Genomic DNA, 16,867 nt, shown 5'->3' on the forward strand with positions numbered 1-16,867 from the left:
AGTTTGTGTCTTTATATGCTCTGTTTGTGAACAGAATTCCCACTCACCTGAAGAAGGGGCTTGCAGCTCCGAAAGCTTGTGTGGCTTTTGCTACCAAATAAACCTGTTGGACTTTAACCTGGTGTTGTTAAACTTCTTACTCTAGTCACCCAAGCAACTCAACACTTGCTGTTCTTATTTTCCAAAAGTGATTCTATTTTTCTCATTAATGTCCTTATGTCACCTTTACTTTTAGAACTACCCCACCTTCTTTGCCATTCGGTCTATCCTTCTGAAATATTGTGTACTCTGGAATATTTATTTTGTTGATCACATTGTACCCACATAACCATAACATTCTATGTGACTATGACAAAGGCGAATTTCTATTCCACCTCGACCTGTCTTCAGCCTTTGAAAAGGCTGATCATGTTGTTCTAGTCTGATAGTTCTCTACTGTTGTTCAGTTGGGTGGGACTGCTCTCATTTTGTTCCATTCTAATCTATCTAATCCTGCCCTGAGTATCACTTGCAATGGCCTCTCTTTCTGCTCCTGCACTCTTAACTCTACTGTCCCCCAAGGATCTATTCTTGGCTCCCTCCTATTTCTCATCTACATGCTGCCCCTGGCTGACATCATCCAAAATCACAGGGTCAGTTTTCACATATGCACTGCCAACCGCCAGCTCTACCTCACCACCAGCACTCTGAACCCTTCCACTGTCTAAATTATCAGGCTGCTCATTTAATATCCAGTGCTGGAGCCGCCATGTCCATACGCAACGAGACCTGAACAACAAATGGCAAGTAACATTCACAGCAAACAAGCGCCAGGCAATGACTGTCTCCATTAAGAGAGAATCCAATGGTCTCCCCTTGACATTCAATGACATTACCATTGCTGAATCCAAACCATCAACATCCTGGAGCTTAATCTTGACCAGAAACTGAACTGGACTAGCCACATAAATACTGTGGCTACAAGAACAGGTCAGACACTGGGAATTCTGTGGAGAGTAACTCATCTCCTTACACACAGCTCCCCCAAAATCTGTCCACCATCCAGTTGCCTGGGTAACTACAGCTCCAACAACACTCAAGAAGCACGATATCATCCAGAACAAAGCAGCTTGCTTGATCTTCCGCCACCTTAATTATTCACTCCCTCCACCACAGACACAGTGGCAGCCATGTGTGCCAGCTACAAGATGCATTATAGCAACTCACCAAGGCTCCTTTGGCAGCACCTTCCAAACCCATGACCACTATCATCTAGAAGGACAAGAACAGCAGATACATGTGAACATCACCACCTGGAGGTTAGTACTGTAGAGGATCAGAAGGACCTTGGGGTCCGGGTCCATAGGACTCTGAAATCAGCCCCACAGGTGGAGGAGGTGGTTAAGAAGGCGTATGGTGTGCTGGCCTTTATCAATCGAGGGATTGAGTTTAGGAGTCCGGGGATAATGATGCAGCTATATAAGACCCTTGTCAGACCCCACTTGGAGTACTGTGCTCAGTTCTGGTCGCCTCACTATAGGAAGGATGTGGAAAAGATTGAAAGGGTGCAGAGGAGATTTACAAGGATGTTGCCTGGATTGAGTGGCCTGCCTTATGAGGATAGGCTGAGGGAGCTCGGTCTTTTCTCCTCGGAGAGACGTAGGATGAGAGGAGACCTAATAGAGGTGTATAAGATGTTGAGAGGCATAGATCGGGTGGACTCTCAGAGGCTTTTTCCCAGGGTGGAAATGGCTGCTACGAGAGGACACAGGTTTAGGGTGCTGGGGGGTAGGTACAGGGGAGATGTTAGGGGTAAGTTTTTCACACAGAGGGTGGTGGGCGAGTGGAATCGGCTGCCGTCAGTGGTGGTGGAGGCGAACTCAATAGGGTCTTTTAAGAGACTCCTGGATGAGTACATGGAGCGTAATAGGATGGAGAGTTATAGGTAGGTCTAGAAGGTAGGGATGTGTTCGGCACAACTTGTATGCCGAAGGGCCTGTTTGTGCTGTAGTTTTTCTATGTTCCCCTCCAAGTCACTCACCATCCTGACTTGGAAATATATCAGCTATTTCTTCAATGTCGCTGGATCAAAATCCTGGGACTCCCTCCTTAACAGCACTGTGCATGTACCTACACCACATGGACTACAGTGGTTCAAGAAGGCAGCTCACCACCACCTTCTCAAGGGCAACTAGGGATGGGCAATAAATGCTGGCCAGCCAGCGACGCTCATGTCCCACGAATGAATTAAAAAAAACCACCCCGTGCAGTGATTCAGTGGCAACATTGGACTGGGACTTTGTGTATTACTGGCAATAGCCACCAGTGCTGGTGGCATTGCTGGCAATGGAGAACTTCCAACCTCTGATTTTTAAAAAACTCCATGTCTCTGCCCTTCCCTACCTCTGTTATCTCATCCAACTTGACAACCCTCTGAAATATCTGCACTTCTCCAATTCTGGACTTCTGCACCTCCAAGCTCTGGATTCCCTCCACAGACCTCTCCACCTCTTTGACCTTTCTCTTCTTCCTTCCTTTAAAAAGCTCTAGAAAGTTTACTTTATCTCCTTACAAGGTTAGTTGTCAAATTTTGCTTGATAATGTTCCTGTGAAGTGCTTTGAGATGCTTTATTATAATGAAGGAGCTGTATAAATGGTGGTGGAATTTCTGCTTGAAGTGTTGTAAGGTGTCACGCACAGGCCAGACATGGTAAACATGGCAGATTTCTGTCTCTAATGGACACTGGAGAATGAGTTGGGCTGTTACAGAATCTAACAGTTTCAGGGTGCTAATTCACTGATAACACTATTTATTTCCAGATTTTGAAAACTCAAAGTAGCACAAAGGAAATATAAACACCTCCTGTGATATAACCATTATGTTACCATATCCCTCATTAAGTCCAAAATAAAGTTAGAATTGAGTGGTGTACAGAAATGCACAAAGCACTCACCATTGCTGATTTATTTAAATGACTCAATTTTTTTGAACTCACAGGGCAGTATTTAATGGAGCAGATGGGAGTCTTGCCTGCTGGTTGGAGAGTTAATGAGAGCCCTCAGGTCCCCTCTTTTACGGAGGCCACTTCATAACAAGTGCTAATCAGGCACATACCTGGACAATGGCAGGCGTTTGCTGGGATTAAGGACACTGGGGCAGAAGTCCCATCTGCTGAGAGATGCTAGCCAGAGGCCAGCAACTCTTCTGTCATCACCAATGAAAGAGGTGGTATCTGCTGCTGCCGGTATTTCACCTAACCAAGGTCAATGATTGCAGAGTGACACAAATGAGCAATGAAAAGAGGGAAAGGGTCGTAGGGTGGAGGATGCAAGGGACAGGTAGGGCAGGGGGGTGACCAGCCCAGCTCCTGATGCCAGGTCCATCGATCAGGCACTGAGAGCCTTTCAATGAGGAATCCTTCTTGGAACCTGCAAGCCCACATGGGTTTTTCCTGTCACGTTCCCACACGGTAAACTGCTGCTGGGTTAATTACAGTGGTATCAGGATGAGGCCTTTCAGTGGCTTTCATTGCTCACTTAAGGGCCTCAATTGACAGATGGGTGGGCAGCTCATCCACATACTTATATGCCACAGAATTGATTGGAGCATAGGTGGGAATGTGGGGGAATGTGGCGGGGTCCCCACTATGAGGGAGGGCACTAAATTCCACCTCAGTCTTAATCGTTACTCTCGGGTCTACTGAATTAGAAGTCCAACAACATCATCTTAATGCGCTTTGCTCTTCAATAAGAAGTTTCAAAGTGGAATTGGAAAAAGATTTAAAAAGGAGAAGATTGCAGGGCTGTAGGAAAAGAGTGGGGGACCAATTGCAGCTCTTTTTGAGAGCTGGAATAAGCACAATGGATTGAACGGCCTCATTCTATGTGATATGGTTCAATGAAAGTAATTGCTGAGACAATCAAACATTATAGCTTCTACTTTGCTTATCTGAAGTGTAGTGGGTGGCTGCCAAATGGATTAACTGATTTTTTACACCCGTTACTAATGGAGCATTCTTGTGAACTACTTGTGTTTGTAAATGTGACTCTGGTTAAGTTAACAATCCTTGTGTTCACAAACAGGTGACTGGTAATGTCAGCAGTATGTCTTTGTAGCAAGGTTTGTCATGCCACACTCGACAACAATATATTAGGCAAGCTGGTTTCAAAATTATACTGATCCCTTTTTCTCCTCAAGAGAAATGAGTGTGTGAAAGAATACAACATTCATCAACAGGCATGAAATCTCTTGTTTTCTTTAACCTAGGCTAGAAGTGACCTAATATTTTTCAAGCAGCATGGCCCCTTTTTGATCGCACAATCCCATGTCAGCCAACTTGTGAAAACAATATAAATGTCAATCGTAAATGAAACCTTAATCACTCACACGTGTAGCTGCAATAAGGATTTTCTACCCCACCCAAGAGCCATAATAATTAATTGGCAGCAGAATCAAGGTTCAACATGGTTAATATAGAGAGAAAGTGGTGTTTTATAAAGTCTCAGAAATAGCCAGGAACACGACTCCCTCAAAACAGAAATAGGAAGAGGTTGGAACACGTACTTGTGTAATACCATTGTAGATGAGCAATGTTAGAAGGTAGTACCAATAGCTGGGGGTACTGCCAGTCTAAAATAGTGCAGGAGGTTCACTATTGGACTTATGCAGGAGCAGTACCTGGTGGTTTACATGCAATACACAGTGATTGCTACCCAAGGTTTAAGGCAAGTTTGTTCTGTCTCGCACATAGTGGAAACTCAATTGGTTGTAGGTTGGAAAGTAGGGTAAAGTTGTATAAAACATTATGTTAAACCTGTTTCAAAGAAAGGACAAAAGCAAGACAGTAAGGGAGCGATAAGGGATTTGATAATCAGAGTGTGGCAGAAAGTACAAACGTATGAGTGCGCTAGCAGATAGGGTTGCAAAAATAATAAAAAGACAGAATTCAAGACACATAGCATTCACAACAACATAGATGAATTAACAGCAGAAATGGAAATAGATAGGATCTAATTGCCATTTTGGTGAGATGACCAAGGCTAGGGACTGAATATTCAGGGCATTTAACACATTTAGGAAGGACAGGAATAAAGGATTAGGAGGTACAGGTAGCATTTCTTTTCATTCATTTGTGGGACATGTGCGTCGCTGGCTGGTTAGCATTTATTGCCCATCCCTAAAAGCACTGTTAATAAAGGAGGCGATTAGTACTGTGACGATACTGTGCCTTTAAGAAATATATTTTAATCATTTTTTCTGCAGGATGTTTGTCAGCACTGTGTTGTCTGAAGCCGGTGTCCTTTCTTGTTACTGAAGCAGTATAATTGATATCATGTTGAATCTAATCTGAACTAATGCAGTGTTCTATGGTTTTAATGTTCCCTTGGGATTGCTGAGTGGAGCTTGATTGGGGGTGATTGACAGGTCATGTCATGTGACTGAGGACAGCTATTTTCCACAGAACATTCCAGTTTAGTTTAGTTTTCAGAAGCTGCTTGAAGCTGAGAGAAACAGCAGTGTTTTATCCCCTCTCTGGAGTTGGGACTCTTGCTGTGTTGGAAGCTGCCAGAGACTGGGCTTACCTCTCAAAGGTTTTGCTGCTTGGAGGATATATCCTTCTCTGAAGACAGGTGTCGGGTTTGCTGTCCTGATGCATTAAAAAGCTGGAAATTCGCATCACATGAGCATACTTATTTTTGTGCTAATTCTGAAGAAGGGTGTATGTCTGTGGCATATTGCTTTACATTGGAACAACAGAAATAGCTAGCTGTTAAGAGTTATACTGTGTCATGTTTAAGTCTTGTAATTGGTAAACGTTATGCTAATTCTTTTTGTTATATTCTGACTGTGTTCTTAAATAAACGTTGTTTCATAAAAGCTTCCTCGTGGGTCATTTGAATCGTACCTGGAGTGAAACACCTTGGGCGGGATTTTACGGCCTTGCTTGGGCGAGACCGGAAATTCCCACCCGTGATCAATGGAGATTTCTGTTGTCAGACCCTCGCCTGTGCTGATTCCGTGGTGGGCAAGGTGGTAGAGATCTGGCCCTTATGTTCACCAATGCCAAAATCAAATGTAAAACTTAGGGTCTCGGCTAACTTCACAAAATACCTTGGAGTTTTGGGCCTGGGTCTTAACAGTATATTAGTGAGAGAAGATCTTGGATTGGAAGATCAAGACGTAGATACAGTTTGGGTGGAGCTAAAAGGGCAGCAAACATTGGTGGAAGTTGTTTCTAGGCCAAACAGCAGTGATAATGTAGGGCATGGTATGATCATAAAATTAGAGGTGCATGTAACAAGGATAATTTCTCATTACATAATGCTAGATCTAAAATAGCCCGATCCCTAGTTAGTTCTTCAATGTACTGAATTTGATGGTGTTGACAAAATCAGACCAAGCCGATTATAGGAAAATTGATAGGTCATCAGAGGTATAAAAGAGAGTGCAAGGGGGAAAAACAGGAGTTAGCAACTGCCATCTCTCAAGCCTCGAGAGGGAGAGAGCAGTTTTCAACTCTGCCAGTTCAGATATGTCTTAAGAGAGCGCACCATCTAACTAGCGAAAGGTACCAAATCAGAAAGAACTTACAGATAGAGGAATCAATAGAAGAACTCCAAAAGTTTCCAAAAACCTCAAAACCTGGTTGTATTTTTTTGAGAGTGACTGAATTCTGTTCTGTCTATTATCTTCTATTTGGTCTCCTTCCTTAAGGAGGATATAATTGCATTGAATTTGTACAGAGAAGGTTCACTCAGCTGATTCCTGGAATATTTTTAAAGTTTCAAAGTTTATTTATTAGTCACAAGTAGGCTTACATTAACACTGCAATGAGGTTACTGTGAAAGTCCCCTAGTCACCACCCTCCAGCACCTGTTCGGGTACACTGAGGGAGAATTTAGCATGGCCAATGCAGCTAACCAGCACATCTTTCGGACTGTGGGAGGAAACCAGAGCACCCTGAGGAAACCCACGCAGACATGGGGAGAACTTGCAAACTCTACACAGGCAGTGACCTAAGCTGGGAATCAAACCCGGGTGCCTGATACTGTGCGGTAGCAGTGCTAACCACTGTGCCACCATGCTGCCCACGGTTATAGGAGATAGGCAGGAAAGTAGAGTTGAAGCCCAAATCAGGTGGTGAAGCAAGCTCCAAGGGTTGAAGACCTACTTCTCCTAATTTATATGACACACAAACAGCACTCAAACATACACACTATTCATATCGATTCATACTAATTCCCCCACTGAAGTTAGTGTCTCAATTGCACTGTTCCAGAAATGAGCATCTGTGCACAATATGCAGGTGCTCCTGACTCTGAAATGTGGGCCAGATATATCTGTAGGACAGAAGAAGCTTCTCCTCACCTCAGATGCTCCTCCAAAGGAATTCCAGGATTCTTGCGTTATTCTGGGGAAACCAGATTAGTAATGGGTTCCAACATCTTTTTTGAAGCTGGAGGTCTTGGAAGTTGCAAACTTTTTTTCAAAGGACCTCGGGTGATTCTCATAGTTGGCACTCCTGTGTTTAAGGGTGAGTGCGGCTCCAACAAAACTCAATAAACTTCCAGGACAAAATGGTTCACTTGATTGGTACTCCATTCACAAACATTCATTCCATCCACCACCATCACAGAATGGCAGCACAAGTGTGTACTATCTAGAAGATGCTCTGCTAAAACTCAACAAGCCTCCTTTTTCAGAAGACTTAGGAAATTTGGCATGTCAGCTACGACTTTCACCAACTTTTACAGATGCACGACAGAAAGCATTCTTCCTGATTGTATCACAGCTTGGAAGGCTCTTGTCCTGCCCAAGACCGCAAGAAACTACAAAAGGTCATGAATGTAGCCCAGTCCATCACGCAAACCAGCCTCCCATCCATTGACTCTGTCTACACTTCCCGCTGCCTCAGCAAAGCAGCCAGCATAATTAAGGACCCAACGCACCCCGGACATTCTCTCTTCTGCCTTCTTCCTTCGGGAAAAAGGTACAAAAGTCTGAGGTCACATACCAACCGACTCAAGAACCGCTTCTTCCCTGCTGTCATCAGACTTTTGAATGGACCTACCTTGCATTAAGTTGGTCTTTCTCTACACCCTAGCTGTGACTGCAACACTACATTCTGCACTCTCTCATTTCCTTCTTTATGAACGGTATGCTTTGTCTGTATAGCGCGCAGGAAACAATACTTTCACTGTATACTAATACATGTGACAATAATAAATCAAATCAAATTAAATCCTTAGACAGCACCTTCCAAACCAACGACCACTACCATCTAGAAGGACAAGAGCAGCAGACATATGGGAACATCACCACCTGGAAGTTCTCCTTCAAGTCACTCACCACCCTGACTTGGAATTTTATTGCCATTCCTTCACAGTCGCTGGGTCAAAATCCTGGAACTCCCTCCCTAACAGCACTGTGGGTGTACCTACACCACATGAATGAACTTCAGTAGTTCAAGAAGGCAGCTCATCACCAGTTTCCCAAGGGCAGTATTGAGGGATGGGCATTAAATGCAAGCCTAGCCAGTGAAGCCTACATCCCAAGATCGAAGAAAAAGAAAGGTTTCCCCAGTCTCTGTTGTCAGTGAGGGGTTTTGTCCACGGGTTGCGGATATTAGTTATTGGGACACTTGCTGCCCACAAATTCCCGGACCACCATTCCGGCTGAGAGTCTAATCTTACCATATTTCTGGGCAGCCGATGAGGTGCCCAGCTGGTGGCCGTTTTGCTAATATTTACATCAAAATGGTAAGAATCATTACTCAGCTCGGAGTCTCTCATCCATTCCATATTTAAGATTCTGCTTTTGTAACTTTAATTCTCCAAACTAAAAATAACAGGAGAGTGGAAACCAATGTGTTTATTAAGTAACAAGTAGTCCAAAAGTTGAATATGATAAATAAATTCATAGAACATAGAACATAGAAAGCCACAGCACAAACAGGCCCTTCGGCCCACAGGTTGCGCCGATCACATCCCCACCTCTAGGCCTATCTATAGCCCTCAATCCCATTAAATCCCATGTACTCATCCAGAAGTCTCTTAAAAGACCCCAACGAGTTTGCCTCCACCACCACCGACGTCAGCCGATTCCACTCACCCACCACCCTCTGAGTGAAAAACTTACCCCTGACATCTCCTCTGTACCTACCCCCCAGCACCTTAAACCTGTGTCCTCTCGTAGCAACCATTTCAGCCCTTGGAAATAGCCTCTGAGAGTCTACCCTATCCAGACCTCTCAACATCTTGTAAACCTCTATCAGGTCACCTCTCATCCTTCGTCTCTCCAGGGAGAAGAGACCAAGCTCCCTCAACCTATCCTCATAAGGCATGCCCCCCAATCCAGGCAACATCCTTGTAAATCTCCTCTGCACCCTTTCAATGGCTTCAACAACTTTCCTGTCATGAGGTGACCAGAACTGCGCGCAGTACTCCAAGTGGGGTCTAACCAGGGTCCTATAAAGCTGCAGCATTATCTCCCGACTCCTAAACTCAATCCCTCGATTAATGAAGGCCAGTACGCCGTACGCCTTCTTGACCGCATCCTCCACCTGCGAGGCCGATTTAAGAGTCCTATGGACCCGGACCCCAAGGTCCTTCTGATCCTCTACACTGCTAAGAATGGTACCCTTCATATTATATTGCTGCTTCATCCCATTGGATCTGCCAAAATGGATCACCACACACTTATCCGGGTTGAAGTCCATCTGCCACTTCTCCGCCCAGTCTTGCATTCTATCTATGTCTCGCTGCAACTTCTGACATCCCTCCAAACTATCCACAACACCACCTACCTTGGTGTCGTCAGCAAACTTACCAACCCATCCCTCCACTTCCTCATCCAGGTCATTTATGAAAATGACAAACAGCAAGGGTCCCAGAACAGATCCCTGGGGCACTCCACTGGTCACTGACCTCCATGCAGAGAAAGACCCCTCCACAGCCACTCTCTGCCTTCTGCAGGCAAGCCAGTTCTGGATCCACAAGGCAACAGCCCCTTGGATCCCATGCCCTCTCACTTTCTCAAGAAGTCTTGCATGGGGGACCTTATCGAACGCCTTGCTGAAGTCCATATAGACCACATCCACCGCTCTTCCTTCGTCAATGTGTTTGGTCACATTTTCAAAGAACTCAACCAGGCTCGTAAGGCACGACCTGCCCTTGACAAAGCCGTGCTGACTACTTTTGATCATACTCTAGATGATCATAAATCCTGTCTCTCAGGATCCTCTCCATCAACTTACCAACCACTGAGGTTAGACTCACCGGTCGGTAATTTCCCGGGCTGTCCCTGTTCCCTTTCTTGAATATAGGGACCACATCTGCAATCCTCCAATCCTCCGGAACCTCTCCCGTCTCCATCGACGATGCAAAGATCATCGCCAAAGGCTCCGCAATCTCCTCCCTCGCCTCCCACAGTAACCTGGGGTACATCCCATCCGGTCCCGGCGACTTACCAACCTTGATGCCATTCAATAGTTCCAACACATCCTCTTTCTTTATGTCCACATGCTCGATCCTTTCTGTCCACCGCAAACCAGCAGTACAACCACCCAGATCCCTTTCCACCGTGAATACCGAGGTAAAGTATTCATTAAGCAGCTCCGCCATTTCTAACGGTTCCGCACAAACTTTTCCCCCTTCACCTTTTAAGGGTCCTATGCCTTCACATCTCATCCTTTTACTCTTGACATATTTGTAGAAAGCCTTGGGGTTCTCCTTAATCTTACCCGCCAAGGCCTTCTCATGACCCCTTCTCGCTCTCCTAATTTCCTTCAAATGCATATCCTATGACAGTACCATTAACAACATAAAAAATATATAAATAACTTTCACCTATGAGGATTCCAGTCTCCCATTCTCAGTGAAAGTAACAAGGAAAACAATTGCTTCCAGTGCCACGTGCTAGTGAGCACAGGAACAGCAGGATTGAGCGATTGAACACGTGGCTGAAGAACTGGTGGAGGAGGGCGGGCATCAGATTTCTGAGGCATTGGGACTGATTCTGGGGCAGGTGAAACCTTAGCAGGACCGGGACTAAGATCCTCACAGGGAGATTTGTGAGCACTATTGGGGAGGGTTTAAATTGGATTGCAGGGCGATGGGAACCTGAGAGGGAGCTCAGATTAGAGGGAAGCAAAACTGGTGTCTGGAAGTAGATAAGTAGTGAGTGAAATTAGAAGGCAGACAAAGCGAAGGCAAGTACCAGATATGAAATAATGTTAAAAAGACAAAGTACGGGCACTTTATCTGAATGCACACAGCATTCACAAGGTAGATGGTTTGAAGGCAGAAATAGAGGTAATGGTTATGACTTAATTCCCATTATGTGGACATGGTTATAGGACGACTGAGACTAGGAACTGAAAATCCAAGGATAATCGACATTTAGGAAGCTTAGGGGTAAAAAAGGAGATGGGATAGTGCTATTAATAAAGAATGAAATCAGTACATTAGTAGGCGAGAATCTTGGATCGAAGGATCAGGATATAAAATCAGTTTGGGTGAAGCTAAGAAACAGCAAAGGGCAACAAACATTGATTGTACAGACAACCAAATGTAGTGATAATATGGGGCACAGTATAAAGCAGGAAATTAGAGTTGTATGTAATATGGGAAATACAGTAATAACTGACGACTTCAATTTACCTATAGTAATGCATAAACTTAATTAGTACTAATGCTATGGAGGATGAATTCTGGAGTGTGCATACAATGCGTTTCTCCAGTGCAATGTCAAGGGAGTGCTGTGTTTTAGATGAAGTGTTGTTCTGATGGTTGAGGTGGATGTTGGATGGCATTATTGAAAGATAATTGAAATATAATCCTTGGCCAACATCCCTCCTCCAACCAACACCATGAAAAACAGATTAACATCATTTATCTCAATAATTCTCTGCCATACCAAGTTCACCAACATTATCATAATGCATTCTAGCCACAAGTTGCATGTGAAACACTTGGATCACTTCTGGCATTATATAATTGCAAGCTTTCTTTGTAAAGCACCTGGATGTTACCTTTAACTAGAGGAAGCATTGTCCAAGATACTTGTATACCATCGAGTCGTTCTCATATACAACACTGGTTCTTACCGTGACTGGCATGGATGTCTATTGCACTTCCTGACCTGTGGATCTGGACGAGCCAAGTTTTGACAGTCGCTGTCATTCACCACTACTAATGTTTTATTCATAATCTTGGTGCAACGAACAATCGTTTTACGCTCACCTGAGGACAAGAAATACAGCATGAAGAGATACAAGAAATAAGAATACTGCAATCAGGGGACCATCCTCCCCTAATAGCAAACTTTCCTGATTGATCTCTAAAGCTGCTCTCGGGATTGCTCTCAGGCACTGTCTCCTATAGGATACCATCGTGCTTCCAGCAGTCTGTTGGAGTGTCATCTAGCAGAGTGCAATAAAACTGGGTTCTGGTGTCCACCGCTGGTCTAATTCTATCAGCACTGACAGCAGGATGATCCATAAGGAAATTCAGAATGTATGATGAGGTTATGACATAATATGCTGAAGGAAGCACAGAATACTTTGGTGACACCATGATGCAATTAGTTTGTGCATGTAGGTGGTCAGTCTGTCACCCAGCCTTTTGTTGCTGACTTCCAGATTGCACATTGCTGCTGGTTCAGCAGTGGAAATTCAGAAAAAGATGCCTCTCGCCAGGATATTAAAGGGTCACACTTGTTGCAGCAGTGTTTCATGCTTTCAAATCTCTGAACTGATTTATTCCATGCTTTCAATCTACTTTCTACAGCGCAAGTGCTGAGAATAGAGTCATCGAGGTTTACAGCATGGAAACAGGCCCTTCAGCCCAACTTGTCCATGTCGCCCTTTTATTTAAAACCCCTAAGCTAGTCCCAATTGCCTGCATTTGGCCCATATCCCTCTATACCCATCGTACCCATGTAACTATCTAAATGCTTTTTAAAAGACAAAATTGTACCCGCCTCTACTACGACGTCTGGCAGCTTGTTCCAGACACTCACCACCCTCTGTGAAAAAATTGCCCCTCTGGACCCTTTTGTATCTCTCCCCTCTCATCTTAAATCTATGCCCTCTAGTTTTAGACTCCCCTACCTTTGGGAAAAGATGTTGACTATCTAGCTGATCTATGCCCCTCATTATTTTATAGACCTCTATAAGATCACCCCTCAGCCTTCTACACTCCAGAGAAAAAAGTCCCAGTCTATCCAGCCTCTCCTTATAACTCAAAACATCAAGTCCTGATAGCATCTTAGTAGATCTCTTACATAGAACATAGAACAGTACAGCACAGAACAGGCCCTTTGGCCCACGATGTTGTGCCGAGCTTTATCTGAAACCAAGATCAAGCTATCCCACTCCCTATCATCCTGGTGTGCTCCATGTGCCTATCCAATAACTGCTTAAATGTTCCTAAAGTGTCTGACTCCACTACCACTGCAGGCAGTCCATTCCACACCCCAACTACTCTCTGAGTAAAGAACCTACCTCGGACATCCTTCCTATATCTCCCACCATGAACCCTATAGTTATGCATCATCTTCTGCACTCTTTCTAGTTTAATAATATCCTTTCTATAATAGGGTTACCAGAATTGTACACCGTATTCCAAGTGTGGCCTTACCAATGTCTTGTACAACTTCAACAAGGTGTCCCAACTCCTGTATTCAATGTTCTGACCAATGAAACCAAGCACACTGAATGCCTTCTTCACCACTCTGTCCACCTTCAAGGAGCTATGAACCTGTATCCCTAGATCTCTTTGTTTTGAACTCTCCCCAACGCCCTACCATTAACTGAGTAAGTCCTGCCCTGGTTCAATCTACCAAAATGCATCACCTCGCATTTGTCTAAATTAAACTCCATCTGCCATTTGTCAGCCCACTGGCCCAATTGATCAAGATCCCGTTGCAATCCGAGATAACCTTCTTCACTGTCCACTATGCCACCAATCTTGGTGTCATCTGCAAACTTACTAACCATGCCTCCTATATTCTCATCCAAATCATTAATATAAATGACAAATAACAGTGGACTCAGCACCGATCCCGGAGGCACACCGCTGGTCACAGGTCTCCAGTTTGAAAAACAATCCTCTACAACCACCCTCTGGCTTCTGTCATCAACAGGTTAAAGTCCAACAGGTTTATTTGGTAGCAAATACCATAAGCTTTCGGAGCGCTGCCCCTTCGTCAGATGGAGTGAAAATCTGTTCTCCAACAGTGCACAGAGACACAACATCAAGTTACAGAATACTAATTAGAATGCAAATCTCTACAGCCAGCCAGGTCTTAAAGATAAAGTGGGTGGAGGGAACATTAAACACAGGTTAAAGAGATGTGTATTGTCTCCAGACAGAACGGCTAGTAAGATTCTGCAAGATCAGGAGGCAAGCTGTGGGGGTTACTGATAATGTGACATAAATCCAACATCCCGGTTTAGGCCGTCCTCATGTGTGCGGAACTTGGCTATCAGTTTCTGCTCAGCGACTCTGCGCTGTCGTGTGTCGTGAAGGCCGCCTTGGAAAACGCTTACCTGAAGATCCAAGGCTGAATGCCCGTGACTGCTGAAGTGCATTCAGCCTTGGATCTTCAGGTAAGCGTTCTCCAAGGCGGCCTTCACGACACATGACAGCGCAGAGTCGCTGAGCAGAAACTGATAGCCAAGTTCCGCACACATGAGGACGGCCTAAACCGGGATGTTGGATTTATGTCACATTATCAGTAACCCCCACAGCTTGCCTCCTGATCTTGCAGAATCTTACTAGCCGTTCTGTCTGGAGACAATACACATCTCTTTAACCTGTGTTTAATGTTTCCTCCACCCACTTTATCTTTAAGACCTGGTTGGCTGTAGAGATTTGCATTCTAATTAGTATTCTGTAACTTGATGTTGTGTCTCTGTGCACTGTTGGAGAACAGATTTTCACTCCATCTGACGAAGGGGCAGCGCTCCGAAAGCTTATGGTATTTGCTACCAAATAAACCTGTTGGACTTTAACCTGGTGTTGTGAGACTTCTTACTGTGCTTACCCCAGTCCAACGCCGGCATCTCCACATCATTTCTGTCATCAAGCCAATTTTGTATCCATTTAGCTACCTCACCCTGGATCCCGTGAGATTTAACCTTATGCAACAACCTACCATGCGGTACCTTGTCAAAGGCCTTGCTAAAGTCCATGTAGACAACATAAACTGCACTGCCCTCATCTATCTTCTTGGTTACCCCGTCAAAAAACTCAATCAAATTTGTGAGACATGATTTTCCACTCACAAAGCCATGCTGACTGTCCCTAATCAGTTCTTGCATCTCTAAATGTCTGTAGATCCTGTCTCTCAAAATATCTTCCAACAACTTACCCACCACAGATGTGAGGCTCACCGGCCTGTAGTTCCCAGGCTTTTCCCTGAGCCCTTTTTAAACAAAGGCACAACATTTGCCACCCTCCAATCTTCAGGTACCTCACCTGTGACTTTCGATGATTCAAATATCTTGCAATTTCCTCCCTAGCCTCCCACCATGTCCTGGGATACACTTCATCAGATTCTGGGGATTTATCTACCTTGATGCGCTTTAAGGCTTCCAGCACCTCCTGCTCTGTAATCTTATAAATAGTTCAGAAAGTCGGAATACCGTAGGTTGTGTTGCCTGCCTGGTGCTCGGGTCCAGGATGTATCATCTGGGCTGCAGAGGAATTTGGAATGGGAGGGTGAAAATCCAGTTGTCGTGGTTCATGTAGGTGCCAATGACATAGACAAAACAGGAACTAAGGATCTGCAGAGGGAGTACGAAGAGCTGGGGAACAAATTAAAAAGCAGAACCAACAAGGTGGTAATCTCTGGATTATACCTGAGCAAATTGGCGCAGGGTTAATAGGATTAAGGAGACGAATGCGTGGCTCAAGGATTGGTGTGGGAGGAATGGGTTCGAATTCATGGGGCATTAGCACCAGTATTTGGGCAGATGGGACCTGTATAGATGGGATGGTCTCCGTTTGAACCGTGCTGGGACCAGAGTCCTAGCGAATCGTATCACTAGGGCTGTAGATAGGGCTTTAAACTAATTTATGGGGGGGAGGGTGCAGAGGTAAGAGGAATTACGAAATCAATGGTAGAGGAGAGGGAGCGAGGGCAAGTGAATGAGGGCATTCAAGTAGTTAAAGGAGTAGAGGGCGAGGGAGAGGTTGATAGGGTTTCATCAAATCGGGTCCAGATAAAAGCTGGAATAAAGACACTTTGCCTGAATGCACGAAGCATTCGGAACAAAGTTAATGAGTTGATGGTGCAAATCAGCACAAATGGGTATGATCTAGTGGCCATTACAGAAACATGGCTGCAGGGAGACCAGGACTGGGAGATGAATATCCAGGGGTATCAGGCATTTAGGAAGAATAGACAGGAAGGAACAGGTGGTGGGGTAGCTCTGTTAATAAAAGATAATATCAGGGTAGTAGTGAGGGATGACATAGGCTCTAAGGAACAAAACATGGAATCGTTATGGGTAGAGATAAGGAATAGTAGGGGGAGAAAGACACTAGTAGGCGTGGTTTATAGGCCCCCAAATAATAATGTTGAGGTGGGGAGGGCTATAAACAAGCAAATAAAGGATGCGTGCAAAAACAGAACGGCAATAATCATGGGGGACTTCAACCTGCATATTGATTGGCTGACTCAAGTTGGAAGGGGTGGGATGGAGGAAGAGTTCTTAGAATGCTGTCGGGATAGTTACCTTGAACAGTATGTTACAGAACCGACGAGAGAACGAGTTATCTTAGATCTGGTAATGTGTAACGAGGTAGACAGAATTAAGGATGTTCCTGTGAAGGACCCTCTTGGGTCAAGTGATCACAATATGGTTGAATTTCTGGTACA

At 44.6% G+C, this 16,867-nt stretch overlaps 1 protein-coding gene across 2 annotated transcripts in view; it reads right to left on the reverse strand.

Annotated features, from left to right (window-relative positions):
• The window catches only part of adamts17 (ADAM metallopeptidase with thrombospondin type 1 motif, 17), a 524,080-nt gene that overhangs the window by 57,780 nt on the left and 449,433 nt on the right, over window positions 1-16,867 (reverse strand). For both annotated transcript variants that reach the window (XM_078241579.1, XM_078241578.1), the window contains exon 19: window positions 12,087-12,222. In XM_078241579.1, coding sequence (XP_078097705.1) covers window positions 12,087-12,222 — 136 coding nt within the window. The remainder of the gene's footprint in view (window positions 1-12,086; window positions 12,223-16,867) is intronic.

The sequence above is a fragment of the Mustelus asterias genome, chromosome 24, assembly GCF_964213995.1.
Source record: "Mustelus asterias chromosome 24, sMusAst1.hap1.1, whole genome shotgun sequence".
Classification (NCBI taxonomy): Eukaryota; Metazoa; Chordata; class Chondrichthyes; order Carcharhiniformes; family Triakidae; genus Mustelus; species Mustelus asterias.